Source organism: Phalacrocorax aristotelis, chromosome 17 (genome assembly GCF_949628215.1).
Source record: "Phalacrocorax aristotelis chromosome 17, bGulAri2.1, whole genome shotgun sequence".
NCBI classification, from domain to species: domain Eukaryota; kingdom Metazoa; phylum Chordata; class Aves; order Suliformes; family Phalacrocoracidae; genus Phalacrocorax; species Phalacrocorax aristotelis.
Genome location: NC_134292.1, coordinates 10,472,244 through 10,490,519, shown reverse-complemented (window position 1 = coordinate 10,490,519; position 18,276 = coordinate 10,472,244). Strand labels below are relative to the sequence as shown.

Here is an 18,276-nt window from a genome sequence, read left to right as displayed (position 1 = left end):
ACCCCACCTTTTAAGGCCTTTTTTTCCCCTTAAGCTGCTCTGTTTCCCACTCCCAGGTCTTAGGGAGAGAAAGGAGTACAACTGAACCTGCTGGTGCAGATATTAACACAATCATGATATAATTTAATCTTGATCCCATTAAACACTCTTAATGATCAGAGAGTTTCTCACTTGGTTTAATGGACTCTTTTTGCAGATGATGAGGCTGCAAGATCAGACACTTGTTATAAATGTCTGTTTATTAAACAATCTTTCCTCCTAAAAGCTTCTGCCTGGCCAGAATGAATATAAATGGAGAGGATGGTGTTTGCAATTCAGTCTTTAAGGAGGCCTGTTCCTTTTTATTTTTGTGTGTCTTCATATGAGACCAGGCCAGGACGGGTTTTTTTTTAAAGTGTGCTTTTTACTTTAAATGTATGAGGCAGTCAGGACCCGGCATCCATGAAATAGCATCTGCTGTCAGACCGACTCCTGGAGCGGATATTCCCTTCCCAACGGATGATTTGGTGATGGGAGTTGAACCAGAAGCTGATGAGCAGATAAGACCAACGTTGTATAATAACCTGACTTTATAATCCTTTTCTGTGGCTTTAGTTCATGTTTTGCTCTTGACCGGGTGTGCTCGGCAGAAGGCAGCACAGAGCTTGCACGCGTACAGCAGCGCTCATCTCCTTTGGGGAGAATTTCAGGGGCTTTTTGGGGCAGACTAGGCCCCTGGGGCCTCTTCCATCAGGGACATGGTGTTTAACACAGTTGTCTGCACACTTGACTCATTTATTTCAGAGTACACAAAGTGGGTAGATACCCAACATTGAAAAAGACCTTCACCATTGCATAAATGCTGTGTTAGGGCTTTAGGAGCGTGGCAGTGGTTTGCATGGCCCGAGCAGTACACAAGAAACCTTTCTTTCCCTTCTACTGTCTTGATGCTGAGCCCTGCTTTTGGCTGAAAGAAGAAATGGAGAGACCCTGTTTGTCAGATCCCCAACGGTGTCTGGGCGCGGCATGAGCTTTAACTTGGGTGTTGCACATCACCTGCTGGCAGAGGCTCCTATCGCATGGCAGAACTTTCAGCTACAGCACACTATTGATTGGTAAGCAAATTTTTTTCTCATTGAAGTTAAAATAAGAAATGTACTTGAAGAGCAATGGTCTGGTACAACCCCTTGTGCTAGTCCTTCCCACACACCATGATGAGGCTGTCACAGGCTCCATGGAGTTCATGCCTCAATTCTGCAGCACGCTGTGAATTTCTCTGTATACGGACTTGCCGTTTTCTCTATCTTATATAATGTATTACAAAATGAATGGCATCAGAAATGGGAAACGTATGGCAAATGGTACCTAGTGCGATCCAGTGCCCCTGGAGGGGGACTCAGTTGGCAGAGCTGACGGAGAGTCGCAAAGTCTAAGCTTCTCCTTTGAAGATTAATCTTTTTTCAAAACAAACAAAAACCCCAACCTAAGAATAAAAGTTTTAAGAAGGTTTTTAGATGCTAAAATACTCCGCATTTTAAGCAGAAACTCTTAGAGCCATTTAATAAGTAAACACTGTTCTGCAGTTTAACAGAGCATTTCATTAGAACTCTAATATTTCAGTAACAAAGTTGCCACAAAAATGTCACGCAAAAAAGGCTCCGAGTCCTTTAAAACTGAAAAGTAGGACTCACTTTGGCATTTTGAAAGTCTCTGTGAAATTGCTTCCTGGCGAGCTCTGCTGGGGAGCTCTGGGAGGTGTTTTGCAGCAGCGAGCGAGCTGCCTGTGCTCCCAGCTCATTAAACGCCGTAGTGTGTCTCCATCCGGAGCGTCACCGGCTCCTGAAGGCACTTTGCTGCTGAGCTGGAAATAGCCAGTGCTTGGAGGGCTGGCGAGAGCCTGCGTGGGGAGGCACAAAGCACTTTTTCAGCTCTTGCTGCCTGTCGTATCCCGTGGGAAAAGCCGAGGCGAGTCCCAGGGGAGCAGGGTGTCCCCTGGAGCCGTGCGTTACGGGGCAACGTGCCGCAGGAGCAGGGGCGAGCGCGCTGCGGCTGTCCGTCCTGCCCTTAGCCGCTGGCCGAGGGTGCTCAGAGCACCCCTTGCCTTTCTCCGGGTCGTGGCTCAGCCACCTGCAGAAGGAGGGCGGCAAGGGGAAGGTCCTGGCCTCGGAGGGGAGCCGCGGGGCTCGGGCATTGGAAAGGCTGGGGGGAAGTTGAAGAATTGCCACGGTAATTACGCCACGTGAGGTGGGTTCACTGCCTCCTCCTGACCGACAGCTTGGGCGCGGGGACCTCTCCTGCCCTGCCTCTCCTGGGGATAGTGAGTGGTACCGAGGGATGTTTACAAGGTGTTTTCACATTCATGGGGGGAAAATACTGCACAAACGCTTAGAGTAATAAACATTTATAGTGCAGATAGTTACAGCTGGGAGGCAATAAATTGCAGCTAATGGCAATTGAGGGCAGTCACCCAGCCTGCTCATCCCTGGCACACAGCTCTGCCAGCCCCAAGCCCTGTGCCTGGGGGAGCCCAGGAGGGCTCTGCTCCTCCTGGCTGGGTTTGGGTCCTGCCCTGCCACCTTCTCTGAGCACTGCTGCCTTCCTTCCTGCTCACCGCATTGCTCTGCCTCCCTGGGCAGTGCCGGGGCTGACTCATGCTCTGGAGAGCGCTGCCCATCCCTGCGGGCACAGGCTGCCGGCTCTGCTGGGGTGAGGACCCCCACGCTGGTCTCATTAGATCTTGGGAAGCGGATGGTGATCCTGTTATGTACTCACCTGGAAGAGTGACTCGGCCATCAGATGTGCTCTGCCTGGAGAATTTTCATGCTTCCCTTGCCAACGTATATTTAGATTTTACCCAAGGGCTTTTAAGTTCCTCACTGGCTTGAGCAGCTGTGGCAGGTGTACAGATACCTTCCCTTTTTCCTCCAGCCATTTTAACCTGTCGTCAGCTTTGTTAAGAGTGGGAAGAGTGACTCGAAAGAGTCACTGTAAAGCTTCAGGGTTTCATTGCTCTGCTTGTAAGCATGTAAAATGCACCATAGAAATAGGAAACTGTTGTTGAAAGTCCCGTGGCTTTGTAGGGGTATTTGTTTAGCATCTGCTCGGGTCTGCTCTATTTCTTCTCCTCCCTGCTAAGCAGTCCTAAGTTAACATACTGGGTTTGCAGCTTTCATGCTCGTCGCTGATGAGCCACACTTAGAGAGGTAAAAATGGGTTTGCAAAGGCTGCGATGACAGTTCTGGGATTCAGCGCGCGAGGCTCTTGCCTCGCAGTTATGTAATGGCTCTTGCCAACTCTCCGGGGAGTTGGGGAGTTACTTGGCCAAGGGGATCTGCCAAGGCTAGCCAAGAGGGGACTTGTTTGCAAGTTACATCCATCTGCGGGGACCAGGGTGTACCTGTGGGGGGACCGGGAGAGCCCCCCAGCAGTCGGAGCAGCAGGGTGCTGGGGCTGGCAGAGGCGCTGCTCAGTGCACGGGCTGGGAGGGAAGCTGCAGGGCACGACTGCCCATCACTGGGCAGTTTCTGAAGCCCTGGGCTGTGAGGGAGATGCTCTCCCCTTTTCTAAACGCTAACATTTTGAAATTGTTAACATTTGAAATGTTAATGCAGAGAACTTGGAAGAGAGGAGAAATCAAAGGCTCTTCTACTATCAGACACACTGTCCCCCTTCGGGCTTGCAGCCTGCCTGCAAGCTCTGTATGTATTCTCTCACTTTACATAATTTTTCCATCTCTCTCCATCAGCCCAGCTCTTCAAAGGCTTCCTTCTGTTTCCAGCTCTCTTGCTGCTGCTAAATATGCTCTCCTCCATGTTTTCTAAAATGCTCCTTCTTCCCTGAAACTCTGGTGCTCCAGTTTATTAGAGAAGTCCCCCAAACTCTGCTGAAGGGATGCTGGGTGAGGCAGTGAGCTGCTGCCAGGTGCCGTTGCCTGATTCAGCTGCCAAGACTAAATAGGGGAAGCGAGGGAATAAAATGCAGCCAGTTAATTTCTGCCTGTGTCATGCAAATCTTTCAGGCGCCTTCGAGTGCCTGGTGTCTAGTGCAGCATGGTTGGCCAAAGATTTCTGCAGCTGTGTGATTGTGTTAGTGAATACTGGTGTTCCCCTGCTCCAGGCTCTCTCCTGTTGGGTTTCTTTGGTTTACCTTGGTGCCAAGCAGCCTCCAGAAGCGCACTGGGGGATGGAGCCGCCCCCCAAGCCCTCTGTGGTGGGAGATGGCCCCACAGGGTGGTGCAGCCGGGAGATCCTCAGAGGTGACACCCTTCCAAAGGGGGATGTGGCTGCATTGCCTGCAGTAAACGCGCTCCAGTGGAGGCTCCTGAATGGAGGCAGGGACTTCGTTATGGTTGTGGTTTTGCAATAACCGCTCAGCCCAGTTGCCATCCCAGCCAGCCGCTGTGATGGCAGAAATCCCTGCAGTTTGTGAACTTTTCCTGAAATGCTTTTAATGACAATTTAATAATAACACTTAGAGCTTGGTACAGAGCTTCTCACGCCTGGAACTGAAATGCTTTACTGAGAAGGGTAAGGACCATTATCCCCCATGTTCACAGGGGGGAAATAGCTGGATTTTATTTGTGAGAGTAATTATTACAAGTGGAATTAATCAACTTTTCATATGAACGGTGTTGCTTTTTAAAGACAAATGTCGGGAGAGTCCGAGACACAAAGGAGAACTCACAGTGGTGTAGATCCATCTGATGGCTTCTCGGGGAACTCGTCAGCGCCTGTGGTGCAAGGTCATTAACCCTGCCAAGGCAGTGTGCAGAGGGAAAAGAAACCAGTGAAAATAAATGCAAGACAGGGCACAGTGTTTACTTGCGTGTGCCCTAGATCTTGGTGAGCAGGCTCTGCAGGGAGCTGCTGTTGCCCTAGTCCCAGGGCGCTGCACTTCGCCTCTCCAGCCACTCAAAGCCCTGTGGCTTGGGAAGGCTCTCCCAGCTCCTGAATGTCTCCTGGGTCTTGGTGTGTTCTGCGTAGTGCATGGAGAAATTACCCTGAAACAATTGCTGTTTCTAGTTTCTTAGCTGGAGGACTCAAAGAGGCCATAACCTCTGAACAAGCTCCTGCAAAGTCACTGATGGTTGGGCTTTTTTTCCTTCCTTCTCTATCCTGCTCTACACCCCCCTCTTGCATCTTGGCCCTCTTCAGACTGCAGGCTTAGAGGAGAAAAGTGTTGGGTTCTTGTGCTGAGCCCAGGAAAAGAGGCTTGTTTTGGCTGGGACCTCTTGGTGTGATGATAATGCTCATGGTGGATAATAATGCCTCTGTGCACTGTGAATGCAGGTGGGAGAGTCGCTGAGATGCTTTCTCGTGTCGCTGCCCTGCTGCTTACAGCCCATTACTGGTTCTGTTTATGGAGATGCCAAGGCATGGGTTCACCTCAAAGAAAACTGAGGTCCTGGGAAACCCTCCCATTATTCCTTGGCAATCTGCTGCTGAGGGCCTCTGCTTGCAGGCACCGCAGGAGCGGGGCAGGCAGGAGCTGCGGTCTGTCAGACACAGAGCACTACAGGAGCTTAAATTCAGACCACGTTTGCAAGTACTTTGAATTGCAAAGTGCTGCTGTGGGCTTGCCTGGCCCTAACCTGGCGTGGAGCAGTGGTCTGGCCCCACCGGGCCCCCAGTTGCTTTGGGGGGATCCATGTCTCCCTCACAGGGAGCAGCCTCTGGAAAGCCCCAGGTCAGGTGGATGCATGCCTCTGTGAACAGCAGGTAGGAGTCACCATCCACCCCTGGTGCTCCCCCAGCTCCCTTCAGGAAGTATTTGATCATCTGTGTCTTTTAAGCCCTGATTTTCATTGCACACTCATCTCCGAGAAAGATCTGCTGGCTCTCCACAGCAGCTGTGTGCTGAGGTCCTGCTCCCATGCCGGTGGCCATGTGCCAGAGAGGACCTTCCTCTCCAGGCTAATGGAAAGAAAATGGAGAGAAGTTTTTAAATTGGCACTGGATCAATACAAACAGTATTTTCTAAGCACTTTTATTAATAAATACACACATCCTTGCTGTCCAGAGAGGACTCCCAAGCATCTCCTGGATACTCTAATATCTCTGCAATCTGAAGTAATCAATGTATTGGTATCATAGTTTTGACTGTAAAAGGAACTCTTTGGATTCAGCCCTCTCATTAGCTGCACCTCCACCTGCTGATCGATAGTCAAAAAATACGGGGAGAAGGATCCCTCTTGTTTGGAAAATAGTTATTTGGGCCAGTGTTGTGCACGGTGCGCTGTTCCGGGGAGCAGGCGAGGGGCTCCTGGGGGGCTCTGGGGCCTCTGCATGTGTCCGTGCACTCCCACCACATCCCTGTGGGGAGGCAGAGTGCTGGCACCCACGGGGATGGAAGGGCCGAGTCCTGCACAAAGAAAGAGGGCGGAACATCAACTTTTTTTTCCCTTTTCTTTTTCTTTTTGACAAATTTGTTATTTTAACTGAAATAAATGTCAGAGGAAAAAATATTCTAGTGAGGAAGCAGAAGCTCCATGTTCTGTGATTTTGACTTCCTGTTGGAAAACAAAACAATTAGTAAACAGAAAAAAATATCTTTAAGTTTCCTCAAAAATACTGATATTTCGGCCAACTCTGTTGAAGAGGGATGCTCCTGCTGGTGCCTAAACAGTGCTGCTTTCTGCAGCTCGGTGCTAGCCTGGTTGCAGAAGCCTTGCAGTGGGCATGGAGTTTCTGCAGGGCTGTGCATGAGCCTTGGCAACCTCGAAACATTGGCAGGTTTTGAAAAGCTGTTTTGCAAGATGCATGGTGACAATGTAGGGCACTTCCCGGCATCTACAGGGCAAAACCGATGCGTGTGCACTTCTTGAAAAGAGCAATTCAGCAAATGGCTGGGCCAGAGAGGTTTGTAACGTTTGTCAAAGTATTGCTTTGAAGTTTATTAAGCCATTAATGTCATGCTGTTACATTTGTAGGGGTCTTGAAATACAGGTAGCATTTGTGGTGGTAATAAAATTGCACGGGAACTTGCTTTTCCTTGGAGTTAGTAAGTAAAGGGAGGACTGCCCTGCGAAGGCAGCACAAACACAAACCCGCCTGACGAGGAGCAGGCGGAGGGGCCGTGCAGGGCACTGCTCCTCGGGAGGTGGGCAGCAGCCCGCATGGGAAGGTGGTTTTACTAGAGTAGTTCTCCAGTGGGTGCGCAGAACTGGGGGTTTCCTAGAGACGATAATGAGCCTTAATGACTTTTCAGCTCAGGGTCCCTTGAACTGTTGCTGTATTTGTAAGAATGCAGCCCCTCCTGTAGAGCAGCAGCTCTGTGGTGGCTGATTGAGGCTCTCATGAGATGTAGACGTGGTCACGGACACAGATGTTTTCTAGCAAAACATGCTCTCCTACACAAGCTACCTTTTGTGGTCGTTGGAAGTATCTTTACCCAGTCAATGCCTTACAGGGTGACTTTTCAAGACTTTTAAAGGTATTAAACCAGCTTTTCTTACAGAAGGCTCCGCACACTAGCACTTTTGGGTTGTATCTCAACATAACAGGTTTGTTTGCGAGAAGAATTTGGAAACAGCCCAATCCCTTCCTGTTTCATCAACTAGTTATAATGGGCTAAGTCATGCTTATTAATAATAAGTTGGATAAATGCGTAAAAGGCGTTTTGGCAATCGAGACTGGAAGCTACCTAGATAAAAGGATTTAACAATGCAGTTTCTGCAGATTCAATTAAGACTAATGAAAAATATGCTTCTTTCTAAATTTGATTTTCAGGAAGATTATTACCACTGCAACTGCTGCTCAGCAATTCCCAGCCATGTCTCCAGCCCCCAGCACAGCAGTGGCCTCTGCATAATGCAGATGTCGAAACGAGAAATCAGCAGTTTGTAATGGTCTCTCAAACTAGGATTAAACATCAATTTCCTGGCTTACGGTCAGATGGTTGGCAATCAGTTAGCCAGGCAAATATCTCTGGGCCAGAGGAATTCTTGTTCAGACTTTGGTTTTACTGGGGTTGTGGTTTTTGGTTTTTTTTGTTGATTTTTCATTGCTGGATTCCCTTGTAGCATGCTCTGTACAAACAAGGTGTTTGGTGTGTGGCTTACCCTCATACACCATGGGTGGAACCACAGACCACGTGTCGCTGCAGAGCAGCCTCACCGAGCTGTACTTAGGTTACATCTACAGCCATGGCTCTTGCTAGGAACGTGTGGTTTCCCAGCAAGAATGAGCATCCTGGATGTACTGAGTGATACATTTTTACCTGTTGCATTATTTGACTTCTGGGTAAGCATGTAGCAGCCGTGAACGGGCATCACCAGCGCAGGGGACCTGCAATGAGTCTTAAATGTCTTTTCCTAAGTAACAGCCCTTCACTTTGAGTTACAGGGCAGGGGCTTTATCCATCCAGTGTGATCCTTTACCCTTTGGCAGACAGCGGCGTACTCCACCAAACCCAGTGCTCAGGTGCTCTTATTTTCCTTTTTCTCACCAGTGCCCTGGCTTCCCATCTCCCAGCTGAGAGGACCAGGGTGATTTTCCTGCAGTGCTGGTGGCTCAGTGACCCAGACAGCTCCACGTTGCCTTTGGTCTGAGCTCCTGCCTTACTCCTGCTCCTTACTTGACACGCCAGTGCTCGGTGTCTGTCTGGGAGGTGACTTGGGAGGAGAGACGCTGCTGGGGCTGTACCTCTTTAGGTGAAGTGTGGAACATGTTGCGTTGCCTGAGAGGGGAATGTTTTTCTGACAGAACTATAGCAAAGGAGTGGTTTCAGTAGCCCAAGGCAGATCCAAGCAGTCCGAGTAGCTGTGTGGGATTATCCAGCCTCAGAGAGGTTCTCCTCAGCGTCAGGCGAGCTCTTTTCTCTCTTGGAAGGGAAATGGCTATTCAAACCAATAGCCCTGATTGCAGTTTCTCGTGACCCTGTGTTGGATCACTCCCCTCTATGCTGGTTTTCGTGTCTTGGTTTGTGTTTAAGTGCTTAACAGAAAAGGCGTCTTCACGTAGAGGCTCCCACAGTTGGGAACTGAGTTTCTTAAAGGGTTCTTTGATGTGATTTTTGTCACCTTCTGTACAGCAGAAGTATGACAGGAGAGTTTCCATTTTCTGTTAAAATTCCCCAGGTCTTTCTCTAATACCTTTTCTGTTCAGTGCTGCTGCTTGATAGTGTTAGTGCTGAGATCATAATTTAAGCATAAGCCACTTTTCAAACCAAACCTCAATCCTCAAATTAATCTTCTTCTGGAATTAGGAATACAATAAAATGCAGAATTTGCAAATAGCTCCCTAAAACCAAGACCTGATTGTGCTGGTCCCAGTGACTCCTGTTGTCCAGGAGGATTTATCAGGCCCTGAGCTGGGCACAGTCCAATCCAGAGGGCCAACAGCAGTAAATTATATTTGGGGCTTGAGAACAACACCCTGAAGTAAACAGATATGGAGCAATATACTGAGGATGAGGCTGAAGCAAACCATGAAGCAGAAAGGAATGACTCTGTTAGAAAATTAATGCATGAATCATTTTGAAGCAAAAGGAGAAATTAAATGTATGCTGAAAGCTGGCACATTGGTAAATAGGCTGTGGGGTTTTATCCATTTTACATTTCAAAATACTGAAATAAGGCCAGGTTGGACGGGGCTTTGAGTAACCTGGTCTCGTGGAAGGTGTCCCTGCCCATGGCAGGGGGGGTGGAGCTAGATGATCTTTAAGGTCCCTTCCAACCCGAACCATTCTATGATTCTTTGAAATAAAGTACATCTTATGGTGAAATCCCACTAAGAAATAATGCTCTGAGTATGAAAACAAGGGTTTGGTTAACAGGAAGTAGGGACTTGGTTTCTCTTCCCAGATCAGCCAGGGGTTGCCTTTGTGTCATGGGGTAAGTCACCCTTAGGTACCAGTCTTAGGGGGAAGACCAGCGAGCACAGCTCATGCTTGGCAGTTCATTGATAAGAGGGAGGAAGAAAAAGATTGGCCTTTTCTTCCCAGACTTTGGCACAGGACGGTGGTGCTGGGTGCTCCCATAGCCCCGCGGGGGTGTGGAAGTGTGCAGCGTGGTCAGGGCACGCAGCTGGTGCCAGAGGAAAATGTCAGCTTTTAATTCTGAAAGGGAAGTACTTTGGATCCCAGATTTCCCATTTCAGGGCAGCTTCTGCCCTCACCTCAAAGACAGCCTTTGCACAGCTGGCCTTTCTCAGACTTTGGGAAGACTCTTTCAGGTATCACTATGTAAAGTCTTTGTACATAATGTCCATTTTAAAGAAATCCTGTGGTGGAGTTTAGTTATTTGCATTGGTTTTTCATGTCACGATGTCTCACTGGTGATCAGTCAGTAAATTTAGTCTTTATTTAAAGTATACAGTGGAGCAGCATTGGCCGTGCAACACTGGTGTGCCGTGGGGTGGCGTCGGCATGCCGTGGGGTGAGGTTGGCATGCAGTGGGGCGGTGCTGGTGGGCAGCATTGGGGCACTCCATGAAGTGGTGTCGGTGTGCCATGGGGTGGTGTCGGCATGCCGTGGGGTGAGGTTGGCATGCAGTGGGGCGGTGCTGGTGGGCAGCATTGGGGCACTCCATGGAGTGGTGTCGGTGTGCCATGGGGTGGTGTCGGCATGCCGTGGGGTGAGGTTGGCATGCAGTGGGGCGGTGCTGGTGGGCAGCATTGGGGCACTCCACAGGGTGGTGTTGGCGTGCTGTGGGGTGGTGTCAGCGTGCCATGGGGTGAGGTTGGCATGCAGTGGGGCGGTGCTGGTGGGCAGCATTGGGGTGCTCCATGGGGCAGTGTTGAGGTGCCGGGGGGGTGGGGGTGCCGGGCCGCCGCTGTCCGTGGTGCTGAGCCCCGTACCCCGGGGGAGCGGCTCCGGCCCAGCGCGCTGCGGCACCCTTGTGGTCTACTTGAAGGTGCTTTGTGTTGAGGGCTGCCATCAAGTACGAGCAGGAGCAGCTGTGGACTGGTGGCATCCCCAAAAGAGGGCGGGATGCACGATCCCCCCCTTTGCAGTCCCACCTGCACACTGGGGGACTAGCGGGTTTAGTCCTACTCAAGATAACCCTGGCCACAGTGAATTCCCTTTTCTGTTTGTTCAGACATCAATGCCAAGCATGCTCAAGGAGCAGCAGCTTTTGTTCTCACCTGAATAGGAAAAATTGGGTTGTTCTGGGACAGGAGTGTGCACCTCTCTGGGTGCTGTTTTAGCCTGAGCAGTGACTGAGCCCCCGTGGCCACTGGCAGCTCCGAGGGAAGCAGCAGCGAGTTCCTCTCTGCTCAGTTCACAGCAGGTGCGTTTAGGAGGGGACCTTGCTCTGCTGCTTTGTCTGCGAGCCAAGCACGCTGAGTCTATTCCCTGGCATGCAGTCCACACATTGCTTTTTACACAGAGGAATACGATAAAATAGCTTCCTCCCCCTCACGTTGCTACTGAAAAACAGGGATGGGGAAAAAATAATCCCTCAGCCCCTGCCCTGCTTGTGGTGATAAGAGCAGTGCAATCATCTTTTTTTTTCAAAGGAGGCAGCCAAGGCATTTACATTATTTACTAAACAAAGCCATTTCAGAGAATTCTGCATTGTGGGTGTTTTCTCGGTCGTTTTGCACCAAATTCGTTGCAGCAGCAAGGCCGGAGAGTTTGCCTTGACTCTCCCTTCACTACCAAAATAAATGTACAGGGCAGGATTGTTCCACTGAGCAGCCGTGACTGGGGAGAGAGAAGGAAGGAGATGGTACGTGCCGACAGCTCTAAACTGAATGCAGTGAGGATTGCTATGTATGAGAGAGTTCAGGGGGGAAAGAGGAGGAAGTCACAGAGGCAGCTGAAGCTCACAGGATGGCAAGAGCCAAGCTGAAGAATTCCCCTTCAGAGAGCAATTCCCATGTAAAAACTGTCCCACCAGCAACAACGGAAGATGTCCATGGGGTGAGCCCCTTGTTACCGGCTCGGAGGATGGGATCCTTGGCGAATGATGTCGGACAAAGGTATTGCAGGACTGCAGTGGTGCGTGGGCCTTTGTGGGTGGGGGAGGCAGCACCTTTTATCTTTTAAATGAGAGGGGAAGGATTAGTGCCACCATGGGCTGGAGGGGTGGTGGATCAAATCCTTCTGATAGCTATGTTAAAGAGCCACACCAGCTCCGAAGTTGTATTATGAAATAGGTAGATGGAGCAGAAGAAAGCCAGTTCCTTTAAATTTTTTATAAGTGCTTCTTGGGTTTTTTATATGCCAAAAGCATGTCTGAATGGCAGCCCTGAGACTGTGGGGCTGCCACACAACACTGTTAACTTGTATTGCCCCTTATCTGTACAGTATAAGGCTGAAGCTTATTTACACTGCTAACGCCACAGTATGCTCTGTACATAGCACCATGTTTGCATGGAAGTAGAGATGCTCAATCCCCCATCTGAGGAATAATTTATTTGTAACTGGAAAAAAAAAAAGCTACCATAAAAGCTACCATATAAAATGCTGCAGCATCTTTCTGCAAGCACACAGCTGATGTGTGCAGAAAGAAATGAGCTGTTTTTCAGGAAGAAAAAAATGCTTCGCACTGCATTTGAATTACAGTGTTTCAGAAGAAGCCAGGTCCCCTAGTTATGATGAAGATGCATATGTCAGTAATTCAGTTCTTGTTCTGTTCATTCCATTTTCTGTTTCATTTTTTCCCCATCTCTTCAGTCTATCAACCTATCCATGCTCCCTACATTCTTGGCAAAAATTGCCTCACCTGTGATTGTGTACTGTATATCTTCTAGGGGGCTTGGTGCCATTTCTAGCTCTGGTTTCCAGTGCAAATGAGCACCGTAGGAAAGCTTCTGCTCATGGTGAATTTTACTTGCTTGGCTTTAGATTGGAAGGAATGAATGCCTCAGCTTCAGTATCTTGGTGTGTCTCGCTGGTGGGCTGGGGGGAAGGTGGCAACGAGCCAGGATTAGCAGATGTGGTCCCCACTGGGGAAGCTGAGGTGGGAGGTGTGCATTGTGGGAGCAAGGCAGGAGCATCGGTGTGGTCATTCCCCCGATGCCGAGCGGCACCGGGTACATGCTTTAGTCTCTAGGTCTGGGAGGCAGAGTCCTGGCGTACTTCCAGAACTGAGAGTACATGTTTCGGTCTGATGTGGTGTGTCAACTCTCCAGAAGACACTGATGCTGGTCTCTAGTGAGCAGACACTTGGATCTTGTGGGTCGTTGACTTCATGAGGCGAGGGCATACACGTGTAGAAAGCTACAAATGAGCGTCGTGTGGGTGCATTGGAACTAAATCCCTGAAGCTTGTGTGGTCTCAGCACATTTTGACCAGCGATCTGAATCTACTCCCAGTGTTGATCAGACTGCTTTCGCTCTGGTTTTCTCTTGCTTTCATTGCTTCAAAAAGACATTGAGGGTGGACCTGTTCTGGGGGTACCAGATCTCTGAAGGCACGTCCTGAATACTACTGTTGGCAAAGCCTTTGGAGTGAGCTTGCTTCCTCTCTGTGCCCTTTCAGGTACTGTTGATGTACCCTTCACAACAGTGCCAGTGTTCAAATCCAGATGCACTGGGGCTAGAAAAAGACTTATATTTACAAGAGGGAGACTCTTACAGTCTCATCCCAACCACCACTAATCAGCTGTGATTAAATGTGAAAGAGGGGCTTCTCCTCTCCTGCGCTCAGGGGCTTGGTGGGTTCCTGCCCAGGACCCAGGGAGCCAAACCTTCCTCCCAGGGCTGGCCCTCCTTGTCTCTTGGAGGGAGCACGGCACGAAGGAGGGATGCTGCAAGACATCATTGGATCTGGGGGGACAGGGGACAACCGTTCCAAAAAAATGCTGTAGCTTTGCAATTCAGTGGACCCTTGCCAGAAGGCGAAGTGTGCAGAGCACACCAGGGTGCCTCAGGGCTTTACAAAAGACCCCAGTGCCCTGGGTTTCACTGGGATTTCAAGTGTTTTGCTGCAGTCTTTCAAGGAACTGGTGCTGCTGAGAGGTAGAGAAGTTGATGGCAATGCTTTTCTACTCCCCTGGCTGTGTCAAAGCCCTGTGAGTTGCCTCTTGCAGCGTCTGAATTCCCGACTGCTGGGCTTTCCTTCTTCTCTGTGCGCTGCTTCCCAACAATTGAGTCCGCAATTAAGATTGAGATTCGTGCGCTTCTCTTTTGCTGCGTATGCAAGCAACAAAGGCAGGAAGATTGCTTCAGAAATGATGAATAGTGTGTTTGAGATGCTTCGTCTCCTCCAGAGCAAGACACAAGCAGCGTTATCAAGTTAGCAGCGACAATTGTCACTGGGAGTGAAATTACTAGGTGATGGTGGAAGAAGATGCTGTATTACAGGATGTTCTCAGGGATGCAAATGAATTCTCTAGACGACTGAGCCCAGTAAAGTTTATTCTCACCTACTTTATTTTCCTCCTTACTCTTTCTCTTAGTCATTGCGGCATCTCAAAGCTTTTAGGGGTTCTCAGTCAAAACAGGAGGAAAGGATTTGAATTCACCTGAAGAGAAACCACTCCACACCCATGCATTATTCCACACCTGGAGGCAAAAATGGGAGTTCAGGACTGGCCCAGGGCATCCAGGACGGGAACGCTTTCCTGTGGGTAAAGAGCTGCGGGCAGAGTGGGACCAGCCCAGGCTGCTCATCTGGAAGTAGCTCCCGCTGAAGGTGCTTGGAGCTACTTCTATACATCAGGGGCTGCTCTGAGAAGAGGGGGCAACCAGGGAAGTCTCCCGGCCGCCCTGGGAAGGGCAGGCTCTGCCGCCAGACCTGCTGCCTGGGCACTGAACCTCTCTTGGCACGCAGCAATCACGTGGCTGGAGCAAGCTGTGAAAGGTTGAGTCTTTCCCTGATGAGCTAGGCTTTTCCTGAGGCAGGCTGGTCCCATACGGCTTGTGTTGGGGGGGAATTTGAAAGAGAAAGGTGTTATAGGGAACGAAGTCACAGAAAAGGCAAATGCTGCGCTGTGCTCTCCATCGAGTGGCTGTTCGGGAGGAAGCTGCTGGCAAGTGTGAGGACGTGTAAATATCCGTGTTTGGATCTGACTTCATGGGCTGGTGATCCCTCTGTAATACCGGAGATGTGGGTTTAAAAGCACAAACAAACGTTTTTACAAGATAGTTATGTCCTGTTTATGCAGCTCTGCTGGAAGTGGGGGAAACTCTGGCCACGACCTGTCCTGGGACACACTGGTACTCTTAAGGGATTGCAAACATATCCTTAATGTATCTGGTTTTGAAGCTTTGCCTGAAGCCCTGGGAAGGCCAGAGGCTGGTAGCGCTGCGTGTCTCATCCCTGCCCTGCGTTTCAACCCTTGCCTCTTTGAGTCGCATTTGCTGAGCTGCCAGTAGCTGGAATCTGAACTGCTGAGGTTTGGGGAAGAAAATTAGCATTGTAGAAGAGTTGAGGTTGGAAGGGACCTCGGGAGGGCTCTGGTCCAGCCCCTTCTCAAAGCTGGACTAACTTTAAAGTTGGTTTAGCTGGCTCAGGACCAGTCCAGCTGAGTTTTGAACGTCTCCCTCGCTGGAGATTTCTCAGCCTCTCTGGATGCCTGGTTCAGGGCTCGATCACTCTCAGGGGCAATAATTTTTCCCTTGCTGCATCTTGTGCCTGTTCTCTCTCACCTTTTTACCGTGTGCATCCGAGAGGAGGCTGACTACACCTCACCCCTCAGGTAGCTAAGGGCAGCAATTAGATCCTTCCCTCCCTTTCTCTCCTTCAGGCTGCACAGACCCACCTCCCGCAGCCTTGCCTCGTCTCTTGGTTTGAGATATTTTTGGCAGGAATAAATGGGACTTTGCTTCAGCCACATTACAGTCAACAAGGTGGCTGGAGTCTATTCAGGGAGAAATAGCAGCACTCTGCTAGGGTGAGTTTAATGCAATGTTTCTTGGAGGTAAAGCACTTCGGGAAGGGAGGAAGTCACCCAAATATGTCTGAAAATGTAATTTCTGACCAATCAATGTTTGTTTCCCCAAGGGGCAGCCAGGCATTAACAAACAGGTCATGCTAAATGTGTTTTCATCGCCTGACACTTGCACTCAGGCAGACCAGTGCAAGGGTCCAGTCTGGCCATTGAAACCACTACAACCACTCTGTCCTCGCAGCCAGGTTTCCCTATGATGGTCTCCGTAGCAGGTCGCACCAGCAAGTGCCTGGGTGCAATTCCCCTTCATGTTGAACCATTGCCGTGCTGCGTTGCTGAATCCCCTCCTGGAGGGACAATAAGTCAACAGCTAATTTGTGGTTTTCTTTTTGTTTGTTTGTTTTTTAACATTTCTTTAACAAAAGCTTTTTCCAACAAAGAGCTTTTGAGACATATCTCTCTCTTCAGCGAATAGCGTATGCTGGTTTGCCACTTCAGCTTTCGGTGAGGTGTTTTTTGTGCAGGAGAAATGCTGTGGCAGGGATTTCCCCTGAGCGGGGTTTGCCCACCCCTGCCACTGCCAGCTCACACGGTCCAGCCTCGATTCTTCTGCTGCTACTCTCTTAGATGCCCGCTGAGGGTTTATACCAGGAATTTGAGAAATGCTGAGGCCAGGGGTATTGGGGTGGTTTGGTTACAGGAGGATTTCTGTGTCTGTGCACTTGCACTTCTTGTCTCCGAGCTGGGACTGTCTGTGCCACTTTGTGAAGGCGGCGCTGCCGCACGTCCCCAGGGCAGGCAGGAGCCGGCATCGCTGCAGGCAGGCAGGGTGGCTGCGGGAGCCTTCACGGGGAGGACCTGAAAGAGAGCCCGGGGGGTCCAGAGGGTTTCGCTTACAAAGTGCTTTGGCTTTGATCCACTTTCCCGCTGGCTGGGCTGGGCAGCTCCTGGTGGGGACATGTTTCTGGCGGTGGGTGTCTCCGTACAGAGTCCACGTCAGGGTTCGCTGTGCCACACAGCTGTTTGCTGCCAAGGTGTGATGCTCTGCGATGGTTGCCCAGATTGAAGCATGGCATCTCTGAGCCTTCCCCCAGCAGTAATCAAACCGTGGGCTGCTCTCAGAGCTGGGGTCCAACTACCCAGCCTGCCTGTGGGTCTATGCCCAGCATCCCCGTGGGAAGGTGGCCACTGAGCATCACTTCTCCTCGCAGCCTCCGGTGTAGTTGCCTTGGGTTGTTCTTCCAGGCATTGTCGCACGGCTCTGTGGCGGGTGGCACTGCTCACACACCATTTAACCTGGGCATTTTTTTCCAGCATAGCAGCGGGCATTGCTATGTGATGCTGAGCGTGTTTTCAGAGTAGGACCAGTGCAAAAAAATGGGCAGGGTGCTCAGTTGCTGAACTCCGTTATAATGGCACTATGCGAATGCACTGCTTGATCCTGATGAACAGGAAACGATCCCAGATCCCGGCTGCCAGCACAGCGAGCTGACAGCTGGCATCCTTCGCACTAAACAGAGCCCTTCGTAAACACCGCCAGCTATCTCATCCCAGGCTGCAGTGTGGGGACTTGAGCCTGGCTGCTTCTTGTCCTTGTCCCAGAGCTGTGCTGGAACGGCCCCCGAGCTCTGCTCTTCCTCCCCATTTTGTACCCGCTCCTCTGCACGGGGACAGGACGCACATCGCCGCCTCCCAGCCAGGGCTCAGTTCTGAGCTCCCTCCTGCGGGTTTCAGATGTGTTTTGGTGCTGGTCCCATGGTTGTGGTCTCCATCCCTCAGATCCCTAATCCTGTTTCCAGGCACACTCCAGCAGAAAGCGTTTGCACCCCCGGGGCGCGGGGCGGTGCTAGCCCCCGAGCTGGCAGCGCTGCAGCCAGGCGCCTGAGGGGAGCAGGCTGAGATTTGGAAGTGCTGAGTGCTCCTCCCACGGTTGCTGGTGAGACGCCAGCACTGCTGAAAATCTCAGTGCCCTATATAGGCGCTGACATGCAGACGAGGCACCTAACCTAAGGATGCCTACACTCAAAACACGCACTTGGGCTTTTGCTCTGTTTATTTTAGGTCCCTTATTCCCAACCAGGTCCCTTCAGGGCATGGGGATCAGCACGTTGTTCCTCCTCCTCCTCCAGTGGAGGCTTTCCTGCTTGCGGTGAGAGTGGGATGCCAGGCATGGCCATCCCTCTGAGCAGGCACCAGCTGCCAGCCCGGCCGTCAGGGTTGTGCAGGACTGTGACGGAGCAGAGTCTCGCAGCCCACCCCCAAGCTTGTGCACTGTCCTTCCTCCGCAAGGCTCAGCCGCTTGACGGGACTGCAGGAATTAATTTAGCTCATAGGAAGGGCAGGGGTGTGTGTGTTAGAGCAGCCTCAGCATCTGTAGGGCCTTTTTGCCCAGCAGGCAGAGCCCAGTGCCCAGGCTTGGCAATGCCCACCCCTCTGGAAGAGCCAAACATTTCTGGAAGGTAATTGCAGGCAGTGCCAGGAGCTGCCGGGCACTGGGCTGGGAGCGGCTTGTCTGG

General features: G+C 50.7%; 1 protein-coding gene across 9 annotated transcripts in view; it reads left to right on the top strand.

Moving 5' to 3' along the window:
- Window positions 1-18,276, top strand: part of KCNT1 (potassium sodium-activated channel subfamily T member 1) — a 91,957-nt gene that overhangs the window by 33,014 nt on the left and 40,667 nt on the right. Inside the window, exon 1 of one of the 9 annotated variants that reach the window (XM_075111836.1) lies at window positions 11,668-11,903. The exons of 7 other annotated variants lie outside the window; for them this stretch is intronic. In XM_075111836.1, the coding sequence (XP_074967937.1) occupies window positions 11,755-11,903 (149 nt within the window). In that variant the 5' untranslated portion in view covers window positions 11,668-11,754. Of the gene's footprint in view, window positions 1-11,667; window positions 11,904-18,276 lie in introns of those variants that run through there. One more of the 9 variants, XM_075111837.1, reaches the window with a different exon arrangement.